The following is a 25,515-nucleotide window of genomic DNA, read 5'->3' as shown; positions in this document are numbered from 1 at the left end:
GGTTTACACTGACATAAAAGCCAGATTCCTAAAATTAGACAAAAGGATGGCTGACAGATCTATTCATGAAATTGTGATAAAATAGACACAAATTGAGTTAATAAAATGAAGCACAAAACGGAGTGGGGAGTAACATAAAAACAAAACAAAACAAAAAACAAAAAAACAAAAAAACAGAAGTATGTGAAAGGTGACTGAGTCCATCACAAGTAAAGACAGCAAATCAGAATGCTTACCGGAAACACGTGAGACCAGAACGGCTAACTACAACTACATTTTGTGCTGCTTTCAACTAGATTCTAAAAAAAAATACACTTGCAACAGGAAAAAAAAAAAGAGTTGTAAACAAAGTGAAAGCATGGGTACCTTGCTCCTGGCGTCTCCTAACAGCTGGAGGCAGGAAAGTATTGGAGGACGGGGAAAAAGCATAGAGAATTATGTCAGAAGCGCATGTGGGGATTGTTCTGGCAACAAAAGTGTACAGCACACATCTCTTAGCAAACCAAAACACAGGTCAGCAAGCGGTTTGTCTGGGGAGATCATAGCAGACTGCTTCCCGGATGCTATTGCCTAGTCCTGAACCTCTCCCCAGGCTCTGTGGTTCGTGGCAGAATTCCCACGGAGACGTCCCACACCCAGGAGGTACCTCTCTAAGTCTCTGTTCATCCGTTCTTTGCTTCTATGAGAGCTTCTGCCTATCCCAACGGCTTCCATTCTGTGGGCAGGGATTCCTTCTCTACCATTCTGGCACTTTCCCCTTTAGAACCAGTCACTTGGAGAGACCAGACAGACTGGCCCTGGGGCTCAGAGGAAAGCTCAAGTCAATAGCAAAGGTCTGAACTCTCCAGCCCCACTTTGCCTTCTAGAACTTTGCATACGGTCCCTTATGTGGGCTTCAAACATCTAAGAACATCTTTTGCTTTAACTGGAAGTCTCCCTTAGCTCCACTGTTTCCCAGCCTCCTGACCAGCACCACTTCCTAGGGTCTCTGAATATATATATATATACAAGGCAGACTCAGAATGCTTTGACTTGGAAGGACAAAGCCTCACTGGATTCTGTTCCAGCTCTTGACTCTTAGGTTAAAACCAGTTGGAGCAACACTGCGTACCCTGATACCTGCCAGGAAAAAGTCCTGTGCTTAGGCTGATGAATAGAGCTGGCCAGGCTAGCTGCCTGGCAGGAAAGCCTTCTGAGAGCCACCAACGGCTTGCTCACAGATACGCATTAAAGAAAGCAGCTGACCGAGTAAGAGCGACCAAGGCAGAGATGCAAAGAGATGGAAGCGGGACTCATAGCAGCCACGGACCATAAAGCGATGACCAGGTGGCAGCGCCTAAACTCAGAACCTCAGACTCGAAAGGCAGGGCTTTGTGTGTGTTCTTTTTCTAACAAGAAAATAAATCTTAGAACAGCAGGGGGCAGGGCGCCTATGAGACCACTCTGAAGACACCTATTTCAAATGCTGAGCACGTGTACCAGGCTGTTCCTACCAGCGGGGAGGCAAGTTCGCCACAAGCTGGTCCTACAGAATTTTCTCTGTGCCACAGGCTGATGGAGCCACGAGCACTCAGTGGGTCTTTTGTTTTTGTTTTGTAATATGCAAAGTCCCCCCATTAGTGCTTTCGATATATTTAGGAACATTTTCATGTCTGTACATGTACGTGTGTGCGTTTGTGTGCATGTGTGAGTGAGACACCATTCTTCAAGGTGCTGTTTACCTTGTTTGTGAGACAGGATCTCACCGTTTCCTGAGCTCCTGGACTCAGCCCTTCTCCATCTCTCCGGTGCAGCAACGACAAGGGTATGCCACCACACACAGCTTTCTATGTGGACTCTGGGGATTAAACTTGGGACTGAGCCATCTCCCTCCCCAACCCAGGACATTTTTCTCAAATACTGAATTGATCCATTTTGGGGGGGGGGGTCTAAGTCAGAATCACGTAACAAAATAAATACAACTTTCAGGTCTCAAACTATCTATCGCCTGTCGTTATAATCATGCATGTGGGCTGTGCTGTCAAAGCTCGTAAAGCAAGGGAGGCAGCAGGATGGAGACCAGGAAATACTGTGGGAAAAGAAGCTATGGTATACAGAAAACAAAAGACAGAGCTTGATGACATGTGGGAAAGCCCAATGCCATCAAAGTTTCCTGAATGCCAAGGAGCATTCATGGGCCAGGTTCTTGATGCTGCTATTTCCTGAGGGCTGACCTTACTGTGTGTTGTAAAGAGGTAAAAGTGTAAGAAAGAAAACAATAATAAACTTTGCATAACTTTTCTCTCTTTTTCTCCTGTGTAATGTATGTGTGGGTATGAGTACGTCAGTGTGTGTGTGTGGGCGTGCGCGCACGCAGGGTGTGCAAAGAGGATGCCAAGTCTTCCTTGATCACAATCCTCTCACTCAAACCCACAGACTGCCATCATGTAATCAAGATGGCCAGCTTTCTCAGAGCATCCCATTCTGCCTCTGGAATGCTGCGACTACAGGCAGGCCACCCCGGTCCTGGGATCTGAACTCTGGTCATCACCTTTGCGAGTGCTTTAATGGTGGGTGGAGCTGTCACCGCAGCCCTGTTCACACGCACGCCTTTGGAAGAGTGTAAAAGACTTAGTCACCCGATTTGAGAGCAATTGTGCGTTAAGGTAGAAAAGTATGTTTGAGCAACTGCGACTCCATCCTTCCTGTGCTTCTTACCAGCGCGTCAGCCACTGCAGCTTCTAGGTCTGTGCTGGTGCTCAATACTCGCATGGCATTCACGGAACCAGGGATTCTTCCTGACTGGCCCAGCCCAAACCGATCTATTTAAAGACAAAAGCAGGACATATGTCAGTCTACTCACGGCGCCTCAGTTCTCTACAAGGGTTCCTGCCTCCTCCCACTAAGACAGAGACATGAAGACTCCCTAGCCCGTGTGAGCTGCACTGGATATATCTGCAGCATCACATTCAACACTGACATGTCACTGCAAGAGCTTTTCCCTCTTTTTTTTTTTTTTTTTTTTTTTTTAAAGTGGAGCCTATTCTGGACATTCTGTTACTGCAAAGGCCAGAAACAGAAGTGAACTTGTAGAAGGGAGCAGGCTCTGGGTTGCCACTTTTACTCTATTTACCTTCTAGAGGCAAGTGCCCTTGATGGTTACTTAGCTTAAGCAAGCTTCGTGGTTTGGAAAATAAGATCTAAGATCCAAGGCAAAGTGATGGGAAAAGTTAAGCTTTTAAATAAATTATTAAATTGATCTTGGTACCAATTTTCCTTAGTGTTATTATTATTTGAAGATCAACTCACTAAAATTATCTAATGATCACCAGGAGAATCTAGTGCCTTCTTTTCAGAACATCAGTCATCTAGATATCATCAGTTTAAATGTTACCTGAGTCCTTTCAAGGATTTTTTGAATGATAAACTTTATATAGATAAGGCAGAAGGAATCCAAAAACTCAGGATAAATAATAACAAATTAAGCAATTTTTAAAAGTTATTTTTATTTGTGTGTGTGTGTGTATGTGTGATTGTATGTCACACGTGTGCTAAGAGGCCAGAAAAGGGCACCAGACACCCTGGAGCTGGAATTAAAGGCACTCGTGAGTTGCATAACACAGATACTGGCAACTCAACATGGGTTCTCTGGAGAAGCAGTGAGTGAGTGCTCTTATCCACACAGCCATCTCTTCAGCTGTCTAGGGCTGTTCTTCAGCAAGGTAAGTGAACTAACTTCAAGTCCCGTGGAGTCAGCTAGCCAGCTTTCCTTAAAAAGTGCTGGAGACTAAAACTACAGCAGGAGAAAGTCCATGGAAGTTATATATTCCAGGGAGGGTTCATCAGCCAGCTACTGATGAAAAGTTTACTCATTAAAATTCTAATACATAGAAACCTCTAGAAGAAAAAACATCTGAAGATAACAAACATGTTTTCCTGAGTTAATAAGGAATATTTGGACAAGGAAAAACAAATCTCTGCCTTGGTCACACTTTAGCAATACAGCATTTAGAGTAAGGTATAGTATTTATTTCTACAGGAATTGATCTTTCTTTGGAAATTAATTTTAATTTATTTACTATTATGTGAGGAGGGGCTATGGGACTCAATGGAAGTCAGAGGACAACTTGCAGGAGTCAGTTCCCTTTGTCCATTGTGTGGGTACCAGATAAGCAAATCAAGTTGTCAGGCTTGGTGGCAAGACTGCCTGCTGAACCATCTCGCTGAGCCCTAGGAATTGACTTGCTTATGAAATGATTATTTAAACATTTGGACAGGGAGTGAAACATCATCTACAAAATCCATGAACTTTAAAATGAAGCATTATTTAGCTTTTTAAAAATATCACTTTCAAAACAGTTTACCCTTCTACCACCATAGGCAGGAAAAATAATTTACACACTGCTAGTTAATAGACTCATACACAGTCACAAATTTTTTAATAAACAAAAATTGTATGTCATACTATCCCCTTTTTTAATGCACTTGGCTGATGATTTCAAATGTCATCTTATTCCATTAGGCTTTGGTGGTGAGTTACTGTTGCTATACGAACTATACAAAGACCACGGACAGTCAACTCATACCCTATGTATGTATGCTCATTTGTTAGAATGTGAAGCAGGGATAGAATTGAGAGTTATATGCATGCTGTTTTATACGTAATTTTGGTTCAAGTCTTTTTTTTTTTCCATTAAAAAAGGGTGGATAGCAGGGGATTTATGAGTAACGGAATGAGTAATTCAGTTAAAAGCCATTTAAAAGTTACCCAGCATACACATAAAGTCTTAAAAACAAACAAAAATTAAAAAACATAATAAAACAAAACAAACAAACAAAAAAACACAAGTAGATTTCATGCCAGCAATTCTTACTCCAGGGATAATAGAAAATAGAAAATGAAAAAATTTTAAGAATAAAGCAAGGATTCATTGCTTCCCAGATGCATATAGCTTTGCCACACACAGCAATTGTTGGTCATCTGATAAAGTAGACATTGAGACCTGTGGACCTGAGGGGGACGTGCTTGTCTAGATCTAAGCAGGATGATGGACTTTTTGTTTTCACCAGGCAAAACCCTGTGGTCCATGCTCACTGTTCCAAAACTGTGATACAGCCAAACGATGGGTACAGAGGACTGCATCCTCAGCCTGGCCCCTAACCCTTAAGGGAACACATTCAATCAGAGCCTACATGGTGGAAACACATGGCTGGCTTCGTTTAGAAAGGGCAAGTGACTCACTTGATAAACAGGCAAGCATTGGCACCAATAACAATATGCGAATTAGTAGTGCATGCTGACTCCATTGAGAAAGTAGCCATTAGGGGCTGTGAGTGCATGACAATGACGCCAATGCCAGTGAAGGTGACACAGAGATGCATCTTTAGACACTCACTCTTTACTCCCGTGACCAGTGGGTTTTGCTTAAGTGAGGCCGAGACAGGTTCGGAGTTCACAGGCAATGAGATTAACCTCTTGCCTCTTCATGGCCTGGGTCCTGACCCTGCTTTTCTATAAAGCTTCCTGGGCAATTTATTTACTTCCGTATGTGTGACGTTATGTATGCTGTAACGTGAGGTGTGCGGAACTGGTACCTGACACTAATACAGCTAACTTAGTATCTGACCGTACACTGCTGGATGGTATCAATCCCCCCTTCCCCGTGGGAGGCCTAGCGACACCTACTTAGGTTTCTTCCTTTCCTGGGAAGGGGGTGGGAGGAAGGAGGAAGTACTTCCCTGAGTTTTGTTTTGATGAGCGCTAGAGAAACAATGCCAAACAGGCGACCAAGCATCAAGCCTACGGACAGAACCATAAACATTCAACAACTCAAAAAAAGGACGACACGGGGAGGCGAGCATGAGGCGCACACATGCCAAGCGCTAGCTGACACGATGACAGATGACAACGAAGGCTGACGTGGGGGTGGCTGGGAGGGTGGACGGGGAAGCCGAGTCATGCAGTTAGCACTTGTTCACCTGACTGCCCAACAGATTCAGCAGTGGAGAGAGCGCTAGTGGACCGGGAGTGACGTCGAGAGGCTGCAGGTAAAAGGAACGGCAACACCCACAGGGTTAACACACGAGTACCAGAGGAAATGAATGCAGGGGCTGCTACCACCGAGGCCGCGTTTCTCATGAAGAAATGGTGCTGGGTATGAATGGACAGCAGGACTGGCCCTGCGCTGCACGGTGGCCGCTGGCCTCACACAGCTCTTACACACACAGGCAGACAGAGGCACTCGTTAACAGTGCGGCTTCGTACTAAGGACGCACTGACGGACTCAGACTCCAGGTTTAGGTTCACACACGAAGCTTCCACCAGCCGCCATGGAAATAAGCCACATGGAGAACATTAGGGGTCAGAGCGCCATCTGAACCCAGGGCGGACAGCGAGAGGATGGAGTATCAACTCGGCTTACGAGATGGGTCACTGGTATGTGATGCATATGCCACCATGCACCAAAAACAAAAGCAGAGAGGTTCGTAACGTTATCTCAACAGAAATTCATGGGGAACAAGGGGGCCTCGACATCTACATTCTACCTCGCGGGAAGGCTTAGTGTCTACTGCACAGCTACCCTCGTTATTAACGTGCCTGTCTAACTGTCGGGCACCCACGGGCACTGAGTGTGGAGGCCTTCCTTGGAGATACAGTACAGAAGTCAGTCTGAGCACTTCAGAAACACATGGCAGGCCTGTGCCCACAGCGAGCTGGGGCCCCTGGTAATATACTAACGCTCTCGTTTCTCTTGGTTTCTTCATCTCTAAAGTGGTTGTTAGTCACAGTACCCACCTCTTGTTTGTCATGGGGCGTGTTAAAGGTGAGCACACATCACCAGCACACAGCAGCGCTGGAGATGGTATTAGCATTGGGTGTAGCGGTGAATGAAGGCCATGGAAAACTTGCATTTAGGATGCTATTTTATTTATTTTTTAAAAAGACTTATTTATTTATTATCTATACAGTGTTCTGCCTGCACGTATCCCTGCAGGTCAGAAGAGGGCACCAGATCTCATTATGGATGGTTGTGAGCCATCACGTGGTTGCTGGGAATGGAACTCAGCCTTTGAACCATCTCTCCAGCCCAGGATGTTATTTTATGAACAAGTATTTGTAATATGTTTATGAAGTCATTGACCTTAAGATACGGGTGTTAAATTCCGTTAGTGAGACAAGAGTAACTTTGGGAAATAAATTTGGAATAAGAAGTTGGTCTGCAATGGTGGTGTCACAGGTCCACATAATTAATATTCAGCTACATAATTAATATTCAGAATAACAGAAGATGCTGTTGCCTTTCACTGCTCTGGGAAAGTCATGGTGCTCTATCAAAGATGCCCACGTGCCTACCAAAACCACAGAGAGTTGAAACCCTTTACCCTCCACCTCCCAACCCCCCACGCAATTCTGCACACATTAAACCCACACATCTGTTCACTAAGTGTCAAAACCGCTAACCTAAGGTATCATTTTATTCCTAAGTTCTTGTCACTTTATACAATATACATCCTGTGATAGATGCGACATTAAGAAGAAAATGTTACCTGGCCAAGCAATACAAATTTTAGCAGCTTGGAAAAAAAAAAAAAAGGGAAAATCCTCTTTTTGGAAATCCACACACAAAACATGAGGTGATGTGTCTAGAACAAGACTTACCACTTTGCTAGGTAAGGAAGCTGGTTCCGTTTCGTTGAGACACAAAGTTCTTATCTATTACATACACGCTCTATCTTGAAGCTTACATTGGAAATGGTTTTAATACTCGATTTTATCTGTAGGTCTCTTAAAATACAATTCTTCGGTTTGACCACAATACTATACAGAACATCTGCTCTGTAACGACTCCTCCACTGAATTCCCAAGTGAACACCCAGCAAAGGCATCCATGAAGGACTCACTTGTGTCAAAGCCTGACTTGACTGGCAGCAGAGGGCTAGTCTATAATTTCACTTAGCATAGAGACTACTGAGAGGCTTCAACACAGTGTTCCAAACTTAAAACTGGCAGCTACGGCTGGCAACCGCAGCTTCCACACCTGTAGATTTTGAATATGCTGCCATCAATCCGTAAGGAGCACAGCACACAGCCATTTACACAGCATTTACATTGTTTCATATTTATAAATACTGCAGAGATGATTTAAATGTATGGGTGGGGAGGCATGGGAGCACAGGCTGTGTTCAATACTCCAGCATTTTATAGAATGGACCTGAGCATCTGCAGGCAGCCCTGGGAGCAATCCTCTGTGGAGGCAGAGAGAGTTCTTCATTCTCTGAGGAACAATCACCTTCCTCCCTCCTTCCTCCCTCCCTCCCTCCCTCCCTGTCTTCCTCTCTCCCTCTCCCTCCCCCTGTCTCTCCCTCCCTCCCTCCCTTCCTGCCTTCTCCTAATGAAGTCTGGCCAGGTAAGTTTACTCAAAGGGTAACTGGTGGGAAGTGGTTATGGAGACAAACAAGAAAAAGGAGGCATTCAGGGATATGTAGCAAGCTCCCACAGGGCAGCCACTTTCGGGAGGCCTCTCTGGCTCCCTAACTCCAAGCCTGGAGACCAACATTTCAGTAAATCACTTGAGCCTCTTTCTGTGTCTAACGCAGTAGGGACTTTACTACCAACCATTTACAACACGGTTTAGCGATGGGAGAGAACTCATCAGGGCTGCTTTTGAACAAGGCAGGCTGGGAATCAAAATCACACTTGGCTCCACAGTTTTAATGTATGACGTAAGATCAGGCCTGGAGGCTGATGATGAAGGTGCTTGTTACTCAGTGTGAAGGGACTGAAGGCGCTGTGCTAGCTGATGCTTCAAATGGTACCTTTGTCATTCCTCTGGACACGAGTTTAGGGGCCAGGTTTAACCCAAGGAGGTAAAAGTCATGGTCTAAAACGTCTCAAAGTTTCCTACTGCCCTGAGCACAACAGAAGATAGCGGCTGATGAACCCAGAGTTCAGCAGCAGCAGCAGAAGCTTCTGCCTTGGCAACAGCAGCTACACACTGCAATATTCTGGGATGTCGCCAAGTCAGTTAAGCAGATCTGTTTACCCAAGGAGCAAAAGCTGATGTGATCAATCAGTTGCTCAGGGGTCAATCTAGACACCAGCAATTCAGCCCTCCTCGTGTGGTCCCCAAACAGCATGTCAGACTTCAAGGCTGGGCCCACAGTCAGTGCAGAATAATCAGCCATATGAAAAGGCTGGCCTGCTTCTAACAGACAAAACCATCCACAGACTGAATTGCTTACTCATGCAACAGGCTGTCTGGAAGGTCAGAGAGCTAGCCAGGGCGCACAGGTGTATAACCTGAATTCAAAAGGAGAAAAAAAAAAAAAAAAAAAAAAAAAAAATCACCAGTTCATTGAGGAGTTAAACGTAAGTAGTATCGGTGTCGCTATCCTTGAGATTCGACTCCAAAGCTTGAGGGTTGCTGCGGCATCCCCGCATGCGCTGGCAAAGGCTGAGGGACGGAAGAATGGCTGAGAACCTAAGGGAAGGATCTATCAGAGAAAGAGAACTTTGGTGTCTGTTTTCAGACGCTACAGCTTGACTTCAACTGTTGGCAGTAACTGGAGAAAAAACAAGGCATCAGATGAGGTGTACGGCATCAGCAGGAGAGACCTCCCACTTGATCTACTACTGTCTCTCTCAGGGTGACATGTGCAGAGTAAAAAAGATCAGCTTAATAATCTTACAGCCAAAAGGGGGAGGAAAAAAAAAAAAAAAATCGCAGACCGCTGAAGCCCCTGCTTCACTTGGAATGGTGTCATTTCAGGTCTAGATCTAATCCAACAAAATTACTTCTGCCCTTATGTTCACTAAGAGTAAAATATACACCCCGATGACGCTACACATGCCAAACAACTGAAAAACAACCTTCGAAGGATGAAAACCCTTTCATTAGTGTGCATTGGGAATTGGTAATTTCTACTAAACACATGTACTATGTCCATTTTAGAGGAAGGCAGGACTATTAAAACTAAAACTCATTTAATTTTCAAAATATTATATGAGTATACTCTTGCCCTTCCTTTGAATAATATATACTGGGCTTCGGGGCACGGCTCAGTGCCCAGCCCCTGGAAGCTTGAGGCCCCTGGTTCCATCCTCTTTGGGAAAAATAAAGGTACAGGGATGTGGCGACTAAGTGTGGATTCTGAAATTCATTCCGTGTGAACTCACGTGAAGCCATTCACTTCAGCTAAGTTTCGCCTTATGTTAGAAACCGGCCCCCGAATGGGCTTGTCTGGTGATAGGTGGCCACAAATGGCCATGGCAGATTGAAATGGTGTTTTGTTTTTGTTTTTTGTTTTTTCCCCTCTAATGTGTGAAAACTGGTAGTTGTTTAAGTCTACACATGCAGAGGGGACCACAGGGGTGACTAAGGAAGAGGGTAGAGAGAAGAGAGGATCACAGGGCAGCAGAGGGAAGCGGCCATTCCACCCAGCAGTGCCTGCACAAACACTGGGAGCCCCTGCGCAGAGCCTATGGGTACTCACCGAGCGGAGCGAAGCCCCGAGCAGGGCTTGTATCGCGGCTGCTCTCACGGCTGGCATCGCGGCTGCACCCCTGACTCATGCTGGGTCTGGGGATACGGCTGCTCCGTGCTAGCGTGCAGCATGAGGGGTTTCAGAGAAGGTGAACAAATTTAATGAAGACAGAAAAACTCAAAAGCATCAGTCACATTTGCTTCAATGTAATTATGACATTGTCTATGCTGGGAAGTATGGGCCACCTGCCCATGATGAGGCCTTACTGGCGGGAGGGTCTGGATAAACCTGACTGTGCTCTGACCCTCAGAAGGCTGTGGATTTAAACACTGACGTGAAATTACACTTAAATGTGAGAAATGAAATCTTCCCAAAGGACAGCCTGGCAACAAATATAGTAAGATCTAAAGCATGTCAGAAACACGAATGTCTGTGGCTTCAGCAGACATCCCCCCAAGAGCTCTGGAGACCAAAGCTGTTACAACGGCGCTTGGTTCCCCCAGAAGACCATTTAGTTTGGATGAATACTAGGAATGAAGGCTCTGGTCTTCAAGTCTGCAAACTTCCCTAAGGAAAAGAAGATGGCTCTTAACATGCTCGTCAAGATGGAGATGCCACACACATGAAGCCAGCCATCTAAACCAACAGATGCAGAGCCAGGATTGACTGTTTCTTATCTTCCGAGCTCTACAGCAAGAAAACAGACAATCTCAGTATTTGTGCAAGAAGATTCCTCTTCCGGCCTCGGAGTAGTAATTACTTTTTAGCTGTCTCTGAGCAGTTTATTATTCCCATACATTGTAACATTAGACTGCAAGACAAAGTCATACAATAGTCTAAGTCTAATAATATTCTGGCTGTGAAGCTTAGGAAGACTATGCCACCCATGCTGCTCAAATTGAGGAAAACAGAAATAACTGGCAAACACTCTTCAGAGACACTGAGTACGGGCTATGTGCAGAGGGATGAGTAACATCACAGGTGGTGGGAAGAGCTCATCTTCAGAGTTCTAGAGCTTCTAGGCTGGGCAGGAATGACTGGAGGCTCTGGAAACTAGTGGGCTTGGTACTCCGATGTAAAAACAAGCACATCTTCTACGTCACCATGAACACAGCCTAATATTTCAGAGCAAAGATTTATAGCTAAACTGTAACAAGAACACCTCACTGAGCAGAATCATGAAACACTGCAATAAAGAAGAACGCGGGTGAGAAATAGAGGCAGCTTAGAGTGTGCTCCACGGCTGGTCAGTCTGCAGGAGGGAAAGGTGGGAAAGCAATATAATCTGATATGATGTGACCCACCCAAAGGCTTCCCTGGACATTGTCCAATTTGGACAGAATGACACAGAAACACTGAGGTTTGCACTCCCAGCACTGCTGACCACTTAGCAGTCCCTGGTACCATTCTAAATATGGCACACAAGGAGAGCCAAAGCGACAGGCGCCAAGCTGTACCAACCGCCACGTAAGAGCTTCCTCCAAGTGGACACAGCAGGGCTGCTTATCTTTAGAGACGACTGTACCTGAGCCACAAAGTGACCCAGACAGCTCCCGGCTGCCTCACTGGTCCACCTACATGGTCTCCCTGGCTCTCATCCTTCCCCAGAGAGACAGAAGGAATAAAAAAGACTCGCCTCATTTACATGAGAAGGGTGCCGGGAACAATGCATACGCATATACTTCAGAGTTGCTTGCCAAACATCATACATGGAAGTCCTGACCTTTTCTACTATCTATTCCAAAGCAGGTGATTGAAGATGTCCTCCTGGCTTTTCATATAGGTGCACGCTCAGCTGATTACACCGGAACTTTATCCAGAACCCACACCCTTTCAAATTCATAGACTTGCTAAAGAAATGGAAATACGTGCTCTCTCTGGACTAGGCCTACTTTATGAAGACAATGAAGACCACTGACAAGAACAATGGAATAATAATAATAATAATAATAATAATAATAATAGCAGCAGTGGGATAATGCCCACACAAACTTCTCGACAAGCCTTACCCTCTTGGCATTTCTTCCAGAGAATGCACTCACCCATCCGTGCTCATGAGCTCCTTTATGACGTGACACATAGAAAAAGAATTCTGCCTACTACTTGTCAGAAGCCTATCCATATTTGCCCTAAATCTCATTAAAGTACATTTTGTGATTAAGAGTGGTATTTCAAATGCAGGGTAATTTACCCGGTAAGAGAAAAAAAAACAAAACAAAACAACAAAAAACCCAGACACTTAAAACATTAGTTCCAAGACTAGTCTACAGAAAGATAAAGAATAAGCATGGAAAATTATTTTTATAGGCTAAGTCATCAAAACTCATTCATATACTCTTCACCCACCCACCCATCTATCAATCTGCCTACCTACCTAGCTACCTAGAGTATAAATTCAGCTAGTCTTGGCAATAAAGGCCCAAACAAACATCCAAGTGAGGTAATGGCATGGTGTGTGTTTGTGTGTGTGTGTGTGTGTGTGTGTGTGTGTGTGTGTGTGTGTGTGTGTAAGGGGAGAAATATAGTTAGTGTTTCCAACAGCAGTCACTCTAGAAAGCTCTTGACCTTGTCTACATAAAATGCTGGCGCTTGCTTGGTTTACATTTCTTGATAAGACTACCATACATCAAGGGCAATCCTTACTTTTGTCTTAAAGGATTTATTTTCATTTTTGCCTATATGTATTTGTATTATGTCTATAGCAGTACATTCCACATGAGCGTAATGCCTTTTGAAGCCAGAAGTGGGCATCAGGTCCACCTGGGCTGGAGTTGGAGGTGGATCCTGGCAACTGAACTCTAGTCCTCTGCAAGAGTTTATGCTCTTAACTGTTGAACCATCTCTCCAACCCAACTTTTGCCTTTTAAGGAATGACCCAATCAGAGTGCACACCAAAGTTAAAGTGCAAGAAAATTAAGGAAAACTACTAGAAGCTAGGCATTTTCTACCTCTCTAGACATTTTCATGTCCCGGCAAATCTAGTCTCATAACTGAAAGAAATCAGTTAGTTAATTTCAAAATCTTCCAAAAATCTGTTTGAACCAGAAAGTCATAAGGCATTTAAAATATACAGCACAAAATGTGGGTTGCAAAACTGTTAAATGGTTTGGGTAGTCTTCTTCTCCATAGATGCATAGGAGACGCAAACTGGAGGCGACTGCTAACAGACACTAGTGACTCTGCCTATTTCCATGGCTTCACATCTGCAAAGTCTTAAAGGCACCAAAGTGGAACCATTTATGAATGTGCTTCCCTGATTGTGGAGGGATAAGAGGGAAAAATGGGGGAGGAAAAGGGGGGGTGGGAGAGAGAGAGTCAATCTCTGGAGAAGGACAGAGGTTGGGAGGCATTGTGTGCAAGAGCAAACGGGCCTTTGTTTCTTGACTGTCCAGGTATGTGCGTTTTACTTAGTAATTAAATGGCAGCTGAGTTTGATGGATGGAGCCTTTCTCCCAGCTCCTGGGAGGCCGAGGAAAGAGTCCTGCAACTAGGCCAGCTCGAACTCCAGCTACAATTCTAGGCCAACCTGGGCTAAAGGAAGAGACCCTGTCTCAAAAATAACAAAACAAAAAATACAACAACAAGGGCCCTGGCATTATTTCTATAACAAGAAATGAAAGTTTAGTTAAATGTATTTAAAACAAAAGAGGAATAATTTGTAGATCATCTGGAATTGGTTTTCTTCCTTTAGCCCCCCCCACCTCCTCTGGGGGCATGTAAGAAAGATGGTGAAGCCTGGCACATGTGTGGGGACCAGTTCACATCTCGCTGGGGCGGGCTTTCTCTCATTTCCTTCCCAGAGCTATGTGCCTGGGGCTGGCAGAAACTCGATTTCTCCTCTCCACCTTGCAGCAGGAATGCTAGGAATCAAAGGTAAGTGTTACCACACCTGGCTTCTCTGTGGGTTCTTGTGAAGCTAGCAGCTTTACCCACAGGCCCATCTCCCTGGCCTTAGGATGAGCTTTCAATGCAAATTCTAAGCCTAGTTTAGCAGCCACTAAAACCGCTTAAGTTTTACCTCGGTTCAGTGGTTTGCTGATTTGAGGAAACATTCTTAAAACATGTTATGTCTCTTTTGAATATGTGCATTTAAAACTGCTAGGGAGTAATCCAAATGACCAGGCACACAAATATATATCTACTATAAACTCAGTGATCATAGTAAACAATCTATTACTAAAAAAATGTTAAGCACCTACCACCTTATAAATGTAAGTGTAAAGATACATTTTGTTCATATGTATTTCTTTATATATATCAGAAAAGGTTCTCATCAGAACATGTATGATCTTAAAATTCCAGCACTACCCACCTCCCTCATGAACACCAAGGAAATAACTTCCTTCAAAATAATACTTTAGACAAAGATGGTAATACAATCCCAGCACCTGGGAGACAGAGGTAGGCAGAGCTCTGAGTTCTAGGCTAGCCTGGACTACATAAGACCTGTTTCAAAAGAAAGAGAGAGAGGAGAGAGGGAGGGAGGGAGAGAGAGACCACCTTCATAGACGAGCTCTTTGGAAGGAAACAAACTCCTTTATTGATAGTTCGTTCATGATACTGGCCTTCAAAGCTCAGTTCTACTATACACAAGGGACCATTGGATTAAAGACTGGAATAACAAGTCCTAGAGTTATGATAGATTACTGAAATTGGGTTATTCCCTAATTTCAAGAAGAATGTAATGGGTGGTGGGTGATTGTCAACCGGACAGGACATGTCACCAAGGGGCATGTCTGTAGGGGAGTTTCTAGACAGAGGAAACTGAGATTGGAAGACCCGCCCTGCGGCCTGGGGGCCTGGATTAAACAAAAGAGTGAGCTGAGAATCAGCACTGTGGCTCACCGTGGCTGCCTCATCCTCCAGCCACAAACCTTCCGGGACAAGATGGGCTGTGCCCTCCAACTGTGACCCAGAACAAGCCCTTCCTCCCCTAAGGCGCCATTGTCAGTCAGGTGTTTTGCCCCAGCAAGAAAAGTACCTGGCCGGGCAGTGAGTGGTGGCACACACCTTTAATCCCAGGACTCGGGAGGCAGAGGCAGGCGGATCTCTCTGAGTTCGAGGCCTGCCTGGACTATAGAGTGAGTTCCAGGACAGGGTCCAAAGCCACAGAAACAGGAAGGAAGGAAGGAAAGAAGGGAGGGAGGGAGGGAGGGAGGGAGGAGGAGGGGAGGAAGGAAGGGAGGGAAGCACCTGAAACAAATAATCCTGATAGACACTTAGATGCCCTCAACTGAAAACACTATTTTTAGATATAATAATAGAACGCAAGCATACACACAACTTACACAAGCTTCAGAAATCAACAATGGCAAACACAACTGAAGAAGCATCGCCCCTAGATGTAAATAAAATAAAATGTCCTTCCAATCAAAACCTAAGCCAAATGCACATGGCTTCTGTTTCAGGAGCAGATGAGGCAGTTCATGCATTCGCCTTGGAAATGCTAAGTTCAAAGCACATCTTACCCACTCCTTCACACCGGCCCTTGGCTGAGCCTACCAGCTGCTGCCCCTGAGTGCCAGCCACCCCACATGGCTAATGAGTCCTTCGTACCCAGCTGCTCCCTTCTGGACTCGGTTCTCTGTTCCCGAGCACAGAGAGGGTCGCCAGGGCCTCCTTTCACACGGTCCCTGAGCACCTGCCATAGTGCACCGCCCACTTTCCAGCCCCACCCCTTCCCAAGACAGTAGGAGGGTTCGGAGAGGAGAAGCTAGGCCTATTTAATTTATCTTCTAATTCTTGGGTCTAAAAAAGGACCTGGTACACAGTAAACATTCAAGGGAAAAACTGCTGAGATATGAAAACTAAGCCAACACCAAAAGTTAAAGATACAATGCTCTCATTTTACAATAATAAGTGTGTACTTAATGAAGCAGATAGTTATATAAATGTAGATGCATCAGTAAATAATAATGCTTTGGTATAAAACCCTGAAGTACTTTTACATCAAAATGGCACATATGAGTTGGGGTGTTTCAGGTCTGTAAGTTACTGAGGACCATCTGTGTTCTAAAGAGATTAAACAACACTCAAGTGAGTATTTATATCAGCGTTCATCAATCTCCAACTTTCATGTTTCACCAAAATTATGACAAAAGTAATTATACATACTCTTTTGCTGTAAGTTTCACGAATTAGGTTAGAGATCAAAACAAAAATAGGGGCCTTGCAATGCTTTTAAAAATTAATATACACTAGTGACTAGAATGAATTCAGTGAAAGAAAAATGAAGCGTGACAGTGCTTCTAATTAGGAAAGGAACTCTTATTATTTTCCAGTCCTAGTACTTTGCAAATGGTAAATTCCCACCCCATCAGCTGGAAGCCTAAGGTCCACACAGTTTTTAATGAAATCTCAGTATAGTCTGCATGGTACAGCAGACAAAGCAAATGCCTGTTTTTAGGTACAGCTCCTTGAGTTGAAAAGCAGACTTTCTGTATCAGACAGTGATTAGATCATGTCCCAAGGTTGCAGCCATGCTGGGAGTGAGGTTTCAATTCTTGGAGAAGCCTTACCTAATCCTATCCGGTTAGGACTTGTTTCCCGGCTACATCCCTGACTCCTGGGGATCTTGCTTCGCTTTTCTGAAGACAGAGTTACAGGTGGGCCTCTGGACGATCCCCCAGCAAGTCCACCATAGCCACTTCCCAACAGCTTCCCAGGGGAACTCGACCGGCTGCCAGCTAGAAGGGAAACAAAATGATGGTGAGGGCCGGCTGCAAATCAGGTGACAGTTCATGGTAATTAAAGAAACACGTTTTCACACGTGAATTTGCCCGAACCATTAAGAAGTTTTACATAAAAGTAGCATTACTACGGTCAGCTAACATATTTGCCTAGAAGGCCCATGAGCAAACTCTGAAAGCGGAGGCGCAGTTTCTAATGGGAAAACTGAGTGCCACAAGCACCCTGCTCCAAAGCACAGCTCTACACAGGACCGGAGGCATCCGCAAGCACTCTCCCACTAAGCACACTCACAGAAATACGAACACGATAAAAGTCCTTAGACAGTAACATAGGGAAAACGGGTTTGAGAAAATGGCATTAATCTAACAAATGCAGAAAGACATGGGGGGGAAATGACTAGAAATGGTTTTGAAAAAATATCCCAGAGTAAGATGGTACAAATAAGCTTAACCCTATCAGTGCTGTAATGGACGTGGCTGGACACCACTCATCTATTAAAAGACAGGAAGTTTTCGGTCGACTTTTGTTGTGCTAGCCAAGTGCTCTACTACTGAATGAGCTACAACCCTGGCCTCGAACTGATGAAAGGAATAAATGAAGTGATACTATATACTATTTGAGTCAAATAACACACTTAAAAACAAGCAGCAACAACAACAAAAAAGCACAAACACTGGTAAAAGGGTAACTGACCACAAATATAATAAATACAAACTCCAAACAATATAGCTTTGAAGCAAGAAAAAGATAAGAATATATAGAGAGATGGGAAAACCCATCACTATTAAAAGACCCTATAGAAAACCTAATAAGCCTCAGGAAAAAAAAAAAAAAAAAATGGACGGAGCCAGCAACCAAACGTGTGCACAGACAGTTTGATGACAAGCATGTACAGGACACATACAACCATGAGTTACAATGACAACTCCTCTGTTGGCACCAGATCACACATACAGCCAGTCCTGCCCGTGTTCCCGGGTGAGGCTGTGGCCAGCTCAGTTTGTGTCACTGCACTCAGCTACCTAACATTTCATAAAGTGTGACCTCACATGCAAACCCCTTGTGTATATCCCAAAGCACTGTTTTCGTTTTTAACGCCCACATTTTATGAATGTTAGCTGTGTACTAAACCTCAAAACAAATCTCAGAAAACCTGAGGAAAAAAAAAAAAAAAGGAAACCACATGGGCCATAATCCCTGAGAAATATGCAAGAAAACCAGAAACCAGAAATAAGTGATAGGACTGCTAAACTTTATTAATGGCTAAATATCCAAACATGGTTATAACCATTTAATATAGGACAGAAGTCTCTCCTTGAAAACAGCAACATTTTAAGTAATATACACAAAATGACAGCCGCATAACAGATTATCTCCCTAAGTAGAGAAGGCAGTAAAATTTTAAAACATAAAATATAAAGTATTGTGATGCATAACCAAAAAAAAAAATCAAAAAATCTCTTTTGAAACAACACTCATTCACAAAGTATTCTTTCTTACAGAATAAAGACTTTAAAATGTATTTTACAATATGTCTCAAAAGTGTACTTCATATATTAAAGCTATCACCACTCAAATGAGTCACTTGGTTGGCTGCACAAGAAAATTAATACCGAACATTGATTAAACTATATGTACACAATTTGCAAAGGAAATCATGGTAAAAGTCAGTAATGCACATTATTATGACGACGTAGCCCGAGACCTGAACATGAAGTAAACTATTAAGCTATGTCAAGGGCAAAAAGAAACGCATTTCAAACTCTAGTATTTGGAAATACAGGAAGATGCAGAAAGAGCAAGCATGAGCAGAGAAATTAATACTGTGCAGGGAGCATGGCTGAGGCAGGGTGCCAACCACAACAGATAAGCAACAAGAGAAATGGCTTACCACCAGCAGGGTTAGCAGATCTGGATCCTTCGTTAGGAGAGCAGACCAAAGGACAGGCAAGAAGTGGATTAAAAGACAATAACACAATACGGAAGGTCAGCATGCGACACAGCGTGAACGGCTTATTCCCAAGCACAGCAGCAAAACCGCCCCAAGCGTGTTCTGCTTTAACGCACAGCACACGGTTTTAGCATCTGTCCCATGTCTGCGTGTGAAACACCATCTATAATGAGCCAAGCTTAAGAGATGTGGAGGAGACAAGCCCTCTGCCTCTCCCAGCACACCTCTCAGCTTTCAGCAAGAGGGAAACAAGCAGAACTGGGTCACCTGTGCCCACCCTGACCTTTAACAAGATGCCAGTGGCCGGAAGAACACAGCTGTGGACTGTTTTCAACCTTGACTATCTATGGCTTTCCTTATCTGAAATATCTAACATATTTCAATCCTTAAGGGCCCTAAATCTATGAATGTCATATGGGCACACTTATAGTACAAATATATTTACCTCATTCAAATCATTATTAAAGTAATGAATTTGTAAGTGTGAGCCTGAGGTGTAGGCTCAATCGTGTGCTACTATTTAGCGGCTTCCATTCCTGTGAGTACATCAGGTCAATGTGGAAGTGAGGAGCCTGGAAGGTCGGGTTCAGGGTGTTCCCCAGTTTTGAGATTAAGTGTGAATCCCAGGGGAGCGATTTTCACCTCTTTCTAAGTCCAGGTGACATTTGGAGTTCTACAGCCAGAGAAACACAGCACTAATCCAGCTGGGGTGGGGAACCCAGCAGAGGCCACGGTCAAGAGCTAACAAAAAGGAAATGTAAGATTCCTCTCAACTCCCATTCCCCACAGGAAATCATACCGCAAAACGGATTATATGACAGGTAAGTTTTGACCTGAGAAACTTCAAGATGGGGAGTGAAAGTGTATTTTAATGTCTTAACGCTATCAACGTGTGTGTGTGTGTGTGTGTGTGTGTGTGTGTGTGTGTGTGTGTGAGTGATAATAGTTCTTGAGTGCGGATGCGTGTGTGGAGGCCAGAAGAGGATGTCGGGTACCTTCTAGAACTACCTTCTTTTTTTGGACAGGGTCTTTCACCGGACTCCGAGGCTCACCAGTTAGAATGGCTGAGCAGCAAGCTCCAGGGATCCCTACGCCTTCAACCCCCCCCCCTCCCCGTACTGGGATGGCAGCATGCTTTTTATGTGGGTACTGGAAATCCAAACTCAGGTCCTCAAGCACTACAGACACAGTCATCATCTACCCAGCCCGTGAAATAGGAACCACCTGGATAGGAGACCAAAGCGTGCTTGGAATGCTCCATCTTGTAAGCCTACCTTAGCAGTGTGGTTAGTGTCCCAGAGCCGCTGGTGGTCTCTGTCCAGCTGTGGGACCTGCTACTAAGAGACGCTAAGGAAACGAAAACATAAAGCACACTGCTTACGCTGAGACTGTGAAACCACTTTGGCGCGACTGCGGCCCCGACTATCCGAGGGTGTGGAGGCGACATTGGTGGCACTCCCCGAGCTTTGCCGTCTCGTGCGGATCCGACCTGGAGGACACAGCAAAAACAGTGTTTTCATAACATCTTCGGCCAGTGTGACCCACACAAGAACCCTCACCCACAAGCACAGGGCACTGATGCGGCTGACCACGCAGGGAGCAGGGGCTTCTGTCAGCCAGGTCCCCCATGAGAGGTGAAACACCAATGTAACCACAGCAGGATGAGCAGGGTTGAGTGTGGCTTTGAACTCCCAACAAGGCTGCTCTGGATTCAAGGAGGTACAAAATGCCCTTCTCCGCGAGCCAGCTAGAACTGGCCATGACTGACGCCTTCCCAGCCCAGGAGACGAAGCTTGCAGAAGAAGGGATGCAGAAACAAGCCCTGAGGTTTGAAGAAGGTTCAAGAAAGTGCCACATCAGGGTGGAGGGGAAGCCAGAGACTTTTAGTAAAGCTGTAAAAAGATTACAAGCTGAGTACCGTGGCACACCCTGTGATCCCAGGACTTGGAAGGTGAGGCAGGAGGATGACGAGAAGTTCACACAGTGAAGTTTGAGGCCCACCCGGGCTACATTTACTACTGGACATTTACTAAAATTATTGACTCTACTGAGAACTACGATCTCTGTCAAACCAGAATCTTCACAGCAGTGTATGGAAAGGAAAGAGCCAAACAGGGAGAAGTCTGTCCAGTGTCCACTCGCCTGGCAGAGGTGCCTGTCCAAGGCCAGCTGGCTGCCCCCCAAAGTACCTCTGCTTTCTGTGAGGGCACCCAGCAAAACACGAGAAGGCAATCAGGCAAAATGAACATGAAAAAACAATCTATTTTAAAGTGATTACCAGAATAATACTTAGGACACACACACACACACACACACACACACACAATGCCCATCTATACCCATGAAGCTTGAAGAATTAAATCCCTCTTGGAGGAGTCCCATTCCCCAGCAATTGGTAACACAACCCTAAGGCCAGTGCTCAGGACTCTCAAATTCTTTTTTTTCCCCTGTAGATAAATATATTTGCATGATCAAGACACATATGCCATTGTTTTGCTTAATGAAAATTAAAATTGAATTTTAAAATGATAACTATATTGCATTACTCAACAACGTATTTATGAGTACACTTGTGGAATGTATTTTTCATATGTGCCAAGGAGAAATTATCTTTTCTATATGACTAATTCTCGAATAAATTTTCTCAGATCTTTTCTTATAATTTACAATGCCGCTCTCTCTCAAAGCTCTACTTCAGTTTCTAGACTCAGGCAAGGGTACTTTAATTACTAAAAGTACTTTTAGGTTTTAGTGTGTTAACAGATAATGTATCATTCACATAGACATGTGTACACACACACACACACACACACACACACACACACACACACACACACACACACACAGTTTCTTGAGACAGCCTTGCAGTCCAAGCTGAGCTGGTATTTGTAATGTAGTGGCCTCAAACTTACAGCAATCTTCCTGCCTCAACCTCCTGAGTCCTGAATTTACAGTCCTCATGCCACCATACCTGGCTTTTAGACATTACATATTGACCTTCAGTTTAGAACTTTTGCCAGACTTTTTAAAATTAATTTGTATATAGAACTTGGGTTATCTAACCTATAAAATAAGCCAGCCATTATTTTTTTCAACTTACACATTTTCACTTATTTGCCTTTATTGCGCTGTCTTACTCGTGTAACAAAAATAGCCGTAGCAAAGCAGCACTGTTGACTCAAAAGAGATCTTTAAAAATGCTGGGTGTAGGGGTACACCCATTGACAGACTGCACAGGCAAGGTCTGGGGCTCAGTCACCCTCCCCCGAAACACACAGGCTCACACATTCATGCATACAAAATGGCCTCTTGTCTTTTCCCAGTAAAGTTGCCTTTTGCTGGCCAGGGATGCAGGTGAATAAAACCTAGTGTACTGCAGAGTCACGATAGTGAACGCCCACAGGCCCCAGGGTTCAGCCAATGACCTTGGTTTAGCCAGCCTTGCTACCTTCTACCTGGACCTTGCAGGCATCACGTCTGGAGCTGGGTGGCTACATTGCTTATTCTAGATTGGCAGTGTGTCCTCAATCAGAAGGATCATTTTGGCCACTACAGTCTATGTATTTCACTCATGCACACACACAAAAAAAAATTAAATTTCGTGTTTCTTTTGAACACCTTGAGTAGGTATTTTATATTCCACAACTGACTGTAAAGTCCTTCAGGGTTTATTCTGTTTCCCTTTCCCTGATGCCTCATACATGTAGTGTCTTCAGCCCATACCTGCATATGTGGCACAAGGAAAGCCTAGCAGATAGGCCTAAGAATAGATCCTTCTGGGAAAATTCAGTGTCCCCACAGGACCTACAAACACAGACCACTTAATTCTACAGCAGGCGGGTGTCTCAGATCCCACAAAGGAGATGGAGATGTCAGCTTAGTGTATGTACAGAGCTCAGTCACAAAGGCTAAGAGAGGACTGTTTGCTCCATCAAGGACACTTGACGACAGCAAGGCCATCTGAAGAGTTTTTCTGTGTGTACCTCTTTAAGGACATATGGTCCCTTGTGGATGCTGGTTGGCTTCGAGCCAGTGCCTTCACCTTTGGTGAGTTCAAGGTCTTATTTTCCATGTGCTCTGGCACTCCTACTATGCTACAGGAGTCACGTGGAAAGGGCCTCTGGCTTTTTTTTTTTTTTTTTTTTAACTTTCTTTACTTTTGGGGGGGGTAGCTACATAGTTTGAAGGGCTTCTGGTGTGCTGTGTTCAGATATGTGTCTACTTCATAGGAAGAGGAACTGGCTTCTATGATAATTAGTTGGCAGTTATAAGTGCCTGGATATGTTTTAAAGGAAAACCACAAAATGTTGTGTGGTCTTCAAGAGAATCACAAGCTACTGCACCAAACACAGCAAACCGTGAGAACATACTCCCACTGTGTACCATGATTAAATGACTGACAGAGAACCATGAGAACATACTTCAATTGTATACCACGATTAAATGGGAAGAGACAGAACATGTATGAAAGGGAGCAAAGCCAGCCTAAGTAAGAATAATAAAAATAACTAAATAACTGTGTAACAATGAAGGAAAATTATAGACTTAAGAGGAGCCAGGGATGCACAAAATATAGATATATAAATATAAATAAATATGTATATATACATATACATGTATGTATACATATACATATATACAAATATACATATACATACATATACACATACACGTATATACATATACATACATATACATATATACATATATATATATATGACCAGAAACGAGAACCAAGGACTTTGGGAGGAGTTAAACATTCAGCTTTCACAGAATCAAGGAAGAACATTCCAATTTCACTTGTGTTTTTATTCTGTGGGGAAAGACCCTAAAACATGGGAGCCTGAAGCTGTGTTCTAAATCTAACTTACGGGAATGGTTCTCAATAGTCAATTCAGCCCATATTTTATTTATTTATGTGGACCCATAAATAAACGTGGGGGCTATGAGAAAAATGAGCAGTAAAAAAGTTGATGAATAGTCAAACCAAAAATTGGAATTCAAAGTAAAACTCATAATGAAGCCTCTGGCAGCACTCACTCGTCTGACTATAGTTATGTTATAAGCTGTAATGTTTTCCTTTTCTTCTTAATAAGTGAACTCCTGCTCTTACAGAAACACAAGAAAGGTAAAGATTTCTCATATTTTCTTACTATCACCTCTCATGCAAAAATATTAGTCTGCCTGTGGAGTATATTGTTGAGAATGTCTGACTTGATTGATTGATTGATGTAGAGATTGCCTGATTTTAAAGATCATTCTTTGACTTGCTAGCTTGAGTTAGTTAACATCTGCTCAATGAATCTCAACTTGGGGTTAGGACAGAATTTGTAATGATTTTTGAAATGGCCCCAGCCACACGATGCGATCTTGTACTATGGGAAGTGGTGATCTATACATCAATCAATCAATTCTGAAAAGGGTTGACAACAGTCTGTGTTCTGCACCACCAATTATTCAGGCAAGATTTCATTCTTTGCAGACAAAATAAACAAGTACATTTGTGCTTTTATCTTTAATAAATGGTAACATTGTATACATGCCAAAGAATTGTTTTACAATGAAATTCTTTATAACTTACAGTACTTGTTTGGTCTATACACTTAGTGTAGATATCCATATACCCAGGGGCCGTATAGTCATCTCTTGGGTGAGTAGAAATCTCAGAAGCCTTGGCCATTTGAGCATGCCCAGCTGTTTTACATCTCACCTGCTGGAACACAATGAAACCAGCCTCTGCTCGTGCACAGCTGGCTCCCAACACAGCCAGAACCAAAGAACATGATCCCGTGTTGTTATTGCTACCTGTCTATCACCCCTACCTTCAAAAGAACCAAGTTTTTAAAAACAAGTGTAAGATTTTTACTTTTATAAAGAGACCTATTTTCAGTTGTAAAGAAAGGTCAATTTCTTAAATTCAGAGTTTTTAGACAAACAGGAACCAATATTAAATGCTTCTTTTCCAGCAAAATCAAACTAAAATTTAAGTTCTTTTTCCTGGATGAGGCTACATAATATTTTTTTTACTATAATCATAATTTAGCAAAAGTTAAGCTAACGTGTGTGTGTGTGTGTGTGTGTGTGTGTGTGTGTGTGTGTGTAGTTTAGGTGCATGTGAGTGTGTGTGCACATGCATGAGGAACCCTGAGGTTGACACAGTGTCTTCTTCAATTGCTCTCTCTATTACACATTGAGACGGTCTCTCAACTGATCCCAGAATTTGCTGATTCAGCTAGTGTAGCTAGCCAACTTGTTCTAGGCATGGCCATCTGTCTCCCATGCAGGCAGACCACCAAGTCCCGCTGACTTGTGCGTGTGCTGAGGTTCTGAATGCTGGTCCTCACACCTGCATGGTAACTGCTTTGCCCACACTGAGCCATCTTCCCCTGCCCCAGGTGACCTGACTCTGG

At 43.8% G+C, this 25,515-nt stretch overlaps 1 protein-coding gene across 23 annotated transcripts in view; it reads right to left on the bottom strand.

Annotated features, from left to right (window-relative positions):
* The window catches only part of Clasp1 (cytoplasmic linker associated protein 1), a 212,785-nt gene that overhangs the window by 59,549 nt on the left and 127,721 nt on the right, over window positions 1-25,515 (bottom strand). For 4 of the 23 annotated variants that reach the window (XM_051204094.1, XM_051204103.1, XM_051204097.1 and 1 more), the window contains 6 exons: window positions 20,487-20,594; window positions 16,983-17,150; window positions 10,474-10,581; window positions 5,959-6,021; window positions 2,698-2,801; window positions 367-390 (listed from right to left, as the gene is read on the bottom strand). In XM_051204094.1, the coding sequence (XP_051060051.1) occupies window positions 367-390; window positions 2,698-2,801; window positions 5,959-6,021; window positions 10,474-10,581; window positions 16,983-17,150; window positions 20,487-20,594 (575 nt within the window). The remainder of the gene's footprint in view (window positions 1-366; window positions 391-2,697; window positions 2,802-5,958; window positions 6,022-10,473; window positions 10,582-16,982; window positions 17,151-20,486; window positions 20,595-25,515) is intronic. The other 19 variants (XM_051204104.1, XM_051204109.1, XM_051204106.1 and 16 more) reach the window with 6 other exon arrangements.

Source organism: Phodopus roborovskii, unplaced genomic scaffold, assembly GCF_943737965.1.
Source record: "Phodopus roborovskii unplaced genomic scaffold, PHOROB, whole genome shotgun sequence".
In the NCBI taxonomy this organism is placed as follows: domain Eukaryota; kingdom Metazoa; phylum Chordata; class Mammalia; order Rodentia; family Cricetidae; genus Phodopus; species Phodopus roborovskii.
The sequence above is the reverse complement of the archived record's forward strand: the minus strand, read 5'-3'. Positions and strand labels throughout refer to the sequence as shown.